Genomic DNA, 3,753 nt, shown 5'->3' on the forward strand with positions numbered 1-3,753 from the left:
ATTTCTTCCACAGACATTCCCATTTTGCTAAAGACAAAGAGGGGCCAAGGAGAAGCCCTGTGGTGCTCAGCCCACCGTGGGATGCCCGGGGTGCTCAGCTGCCAAAAAAAGCTGCTGCTGGCTGGCCGGAGAGGTGTTCCACCGGTCGGGAGGGTCTCCCTGTTTCTCCCACCAAAGCCAGGAAAATAAAAAGGTTGAATAAACGCAACTTGCATCCCGTGGCCTCCCCAAGTCCAGCTGCTGCAGCCGGGCTCGGTGCCGCTGCCTTCCACAGCTTTGGTCATGTCAGCTACTTATTAAAAATAGTTTTTTTTCTTCTTGGAAAGGACAAAAAAAAAATAAACCCACCAAAACAAGAAACCTTTCTTTTAAGATGATGCAGACTTGTGTTTTCACAAACCCAAACGCAACCAAAAATACCTGCTTTAAACCCCGATGCCGATTCCCGGCTAAATCACTACGTTCAGCTCTAGAGGCCACCCCCAACGCACAAAAAATGCCATGTGGGTGGATAAGAAAAACGCATACATTGACGTGGGCATTTTTTATCCTTGCCTAACCCACCGGGCAAGCTGACCCTTACAACTTCATCACACAAATAGCCCCAAAGTGGATGCAGGAACAGCTCCAGGGATGGCAGAGCCCGCAGTCGACCTTCCCGGCTGCTTCTCCTGCCTGCCCGACAGCAGGACCACCCCCCTCGGATGCCCTCACAGCCACGTGCGGCAAAACCCAAACTGCTGATAAAAATGTCTTAAAATCCTCAAAGCGAGCATCTTTTGGCCACGCTATCTCTGGCCATCCAAAACCTCACCCCGTGAAGCACTGCCCACCACCAAGCCCCTCCAAGGCAAGCGAGGTGGCTCCACTCGCCCACGGACGAACAGCATTTGATGGGGACAGCCCAGTGCCATCAGTGTCCCTCAAAACCTGCCCGTCCTCGCAGACATTTGCTGCCAGATGCCGGGCACATCCCTGCACGGGGTCAACACGAGCGGGTCCCTCTCTGCGGCCAGGCGGGAGGTTTCCCCAGCAAAGGGCTGAGTTTCCCTACCCATCCCCATCCCCGCGATGCCCGGGAGGGACGGACCCGTGGGAAGCCCAGGCAGCAGCCAGTCCTGGCACCGGCTCCCCTGCCTTTGGGGAGCAGCCAGTCAGCGGGAGGTGAATTTCGGGCATTGCTGGCAGGGACGTGCGTGCGACCGCAGCCGGTCCCTGGGAAGGCACGCAAAGGGGACACACGTGCGAGAGGAACGCCGCTGGCTACCCCTCCAGCACAGGGCCCACCCCTTCCCACTCAAAGAAAAGCCAGATCAACCCAGTTTTTCCTCTCTGTGCATGGAATAAGAGAGGACAAGCGTTTGCTGTCCCCTTTTTTGGGGGGGTGAAGGTGAGCAGCCCCCTCCCTGGCTGTGCCGTGCTGCCGCTTGCCCCAGCGCTGCTCGCACAAGGATGTGCACGACTCTGTCCATCCTCAAACTGCAAGAAGCAGAATCACAGAGCCCGTTTCATCCCACCCTTGCGATGTCTCAGCCATCCTGCTCATGGGCTGGGCTCACCACAGAGCCACGGGGCATCCCTTGCTTTCCTGGAGGAGAAAAAAAAAACCCTCCCGGTCCCCAACCCCACCAGTTGTCCCCATGCAAACACCACCTCAGATGGCCCCGAGGATGCGATTCAGCCCTGCCGTGGAGCCTGCACCCAAAAAATCCCTGCTGCCGGACACAGGAGAGCTGACAGCAGTGCCCTACCCTGTGCCACCACGCAGAGGAGCCAGCAAACACATCATTACTACAATTTTAAACCAAAATGACAGCTGTCACCCAGCCCTTTTTGCAGCTCTGGGCTGCAGCCAAACCCATACTTGCTGTCTTTCACCCCAGCGATGGGGCTGCGCACCAACATTTTGGTACCCGTGACCTTGACAGGCATCGTCCCCATCACGGCATCCCCAAACCCTCACGCAGGTAATGAGAGGGATGCAAAAACTAAGGGGCACGTCACAGCCGAGATATCCACTGTGAAGTGGGGGTCGGTGGGGCGGAGGAGGCAGGGTCAGGAAAGAGGCTCGTTCCCAGGGGAGAAGCCTGGGGAAGCTCCACGTTTCAGAGCTGATCTCATACAGAAGTAGAAAAAGCTTACACAGGGTGGAAATGAAAACATAAATTCCACTAAATCCAGGAGCTGTTCAGCTCCCAGCTTTTGCAGTGGTGGAAAGAGTCTGCAAATCAAGTGCAGTTTTGCTCTAAGCAGTAAAAAATGATTTAGTTTCTTTACTGGTTCTTGAATTTGGGATTGCAATGCCCAGCAACAACACCGCTGACCCAAGGCGGCTGAAAGGCATGCACCCACGGGCGCCGAGCCCTTGGAGCCCATCCCCTGCGGAGCCACAACTTCACGCTGCACAACTGCACAGCTACGCACCAGCCCGCAGCTTCCTCCGTCAGCATCGGTACCCACGCCGTACACCTCGTCATACACGCGCGAACAAATAAGAAGAGCCCAGATGGGATTTTAAACAAATAATGCATTGTTTACTTGCTTGCTGGTAGGAGAAAAAAAAAAATAAATAAAAGGCATACTGAGTAAAAGAGGTTTTTCCCATGATCTACCAGCCCATGATAACTCCTTTTGCCCGCTGCTCACCCGCATCTCTGCTGCAGGGGACCGGGTGCCAGAGACCACCGAGAGCACCCAGAGCCAGTGGTCCAGGCGAGCATCTCCTTCCCAGCACCCCCAGAAAATCAGAACAACCCTTGCTCACGTTGCAGCAGATGATGGCCATAATATAGCAAAGCCCCAGGCCCAGCTCGTTGGGGTCGTTAGCCAGCTTTTCCATTCCACTGCTGGGTCACCTCGGGGCAGGGGTGGCCCTTGGGGTGCATGGAAATAGGGGGATGGGAACACCCCTCAGCCTCTGCTTTCCCCTTCACCTCAGCATGCTGCGGCTCCCCGTGCAAACAGCCTACCCATTGCTCCCCGATCGCTCCAGTCCGACCAGTCCCACCCCGAATCGCAGCACCCGACTCCCCTGGGAGAGAAAAACAGCACCGTGGAGTTCGATGGTTTTAATGGTAATTAAAGAAATCAACAGGGTACACTTCAGCTTTGAAATACAAGTGCAAAAAAAAGGATACGAGATAATGTTTTCTGTACATTTCTTACAAAATATTACATACATCCCACCCCGAAGTGGTACATCACGCACCGCGGAGCCCAGGCACCGCGCGTGCACACCAGCCGTAGCTTTTCCTTCTTATGTGCAGGACGTGGAGCTAACGGAGGGCTCCCGTTGGAGTTCAGGCAGATGCTTTTAGGGCAGTGGTAGGTAAATACAAGGGGGGAAGGCAGGCACCTTTCCACCCAGCATGCCCAGGCGCAGCTCCCGGAGCGCCGAGCAGTTCCTGTGCCCTTGCAGCAAGCGGGCAGCATCACCTTGCTGGCACTCGCAGCTCTCGGCTGCTCTCCGGTTTGGTGTAGGAAATGGCTTTTCTCGCCGCGGTTTGGCGTTTTCCCCCTGGCTGGCATCACCTCCCACTTGGTGCCCTGTGTAATGTGCCCAGGTTAAGCCCCGGCGAACCCACCTCCATTTTATCCACAGCATCTTCTCAGGAAGAAGTCAACCAGGCTATATAGCAAATAAATTAAACCCCTCCTCCACCCCCATACCTCCCAGTGCCGACGAGGCAGTGGGGCACGCGTCAGTACCCATCCTGGCAGTCGTTGTCATCGTAGTCGGCGGCAGGCTTGTTG

At 55.6% G+C, this 3,753-nt stretch overlaps 1 protein-coding gene across 1 annotated transcript in view; it reads right to left on the bottom strand.

Annotated features, from left to right (window-relative positions):
* Window positions 1-3,701: 3,701 nt before the first annotated feature.
* DMP1 (dentin matrix acidic phosphoprotein 1) overlaps window positions 3,702-3,753 on the bottom strand; it is a 2,357-nt gene continuing 2,305 nt past the window's right edge. The window contains exon 7 of the mRNA XM_009702818.1: window positions 3,702-3,746. Within this exon, the coding sequence (XP_009701120.1) occupies window positions 3,702-3,746 (45 nt within the window). The remainder of the gene's footprint in view (window positions 3,747-3,753) is intronic.

This window comes from Cariama cristata, unplaced genomic scaffold, assembly GCF_000690535.1.
Source record: "Cariama cristata isolate BGI_N322 unplaced genomic scaffold, ASM69053v1 scaffold25080, whole genome shotgun sequence".
Classification (NCBI taxonomy): domain Eukaryota; kingdom Metazoa; phylum Chordata; class Aves; order Cariamiformes; family Cariamidae; genus Cariama; species Cariama cristata.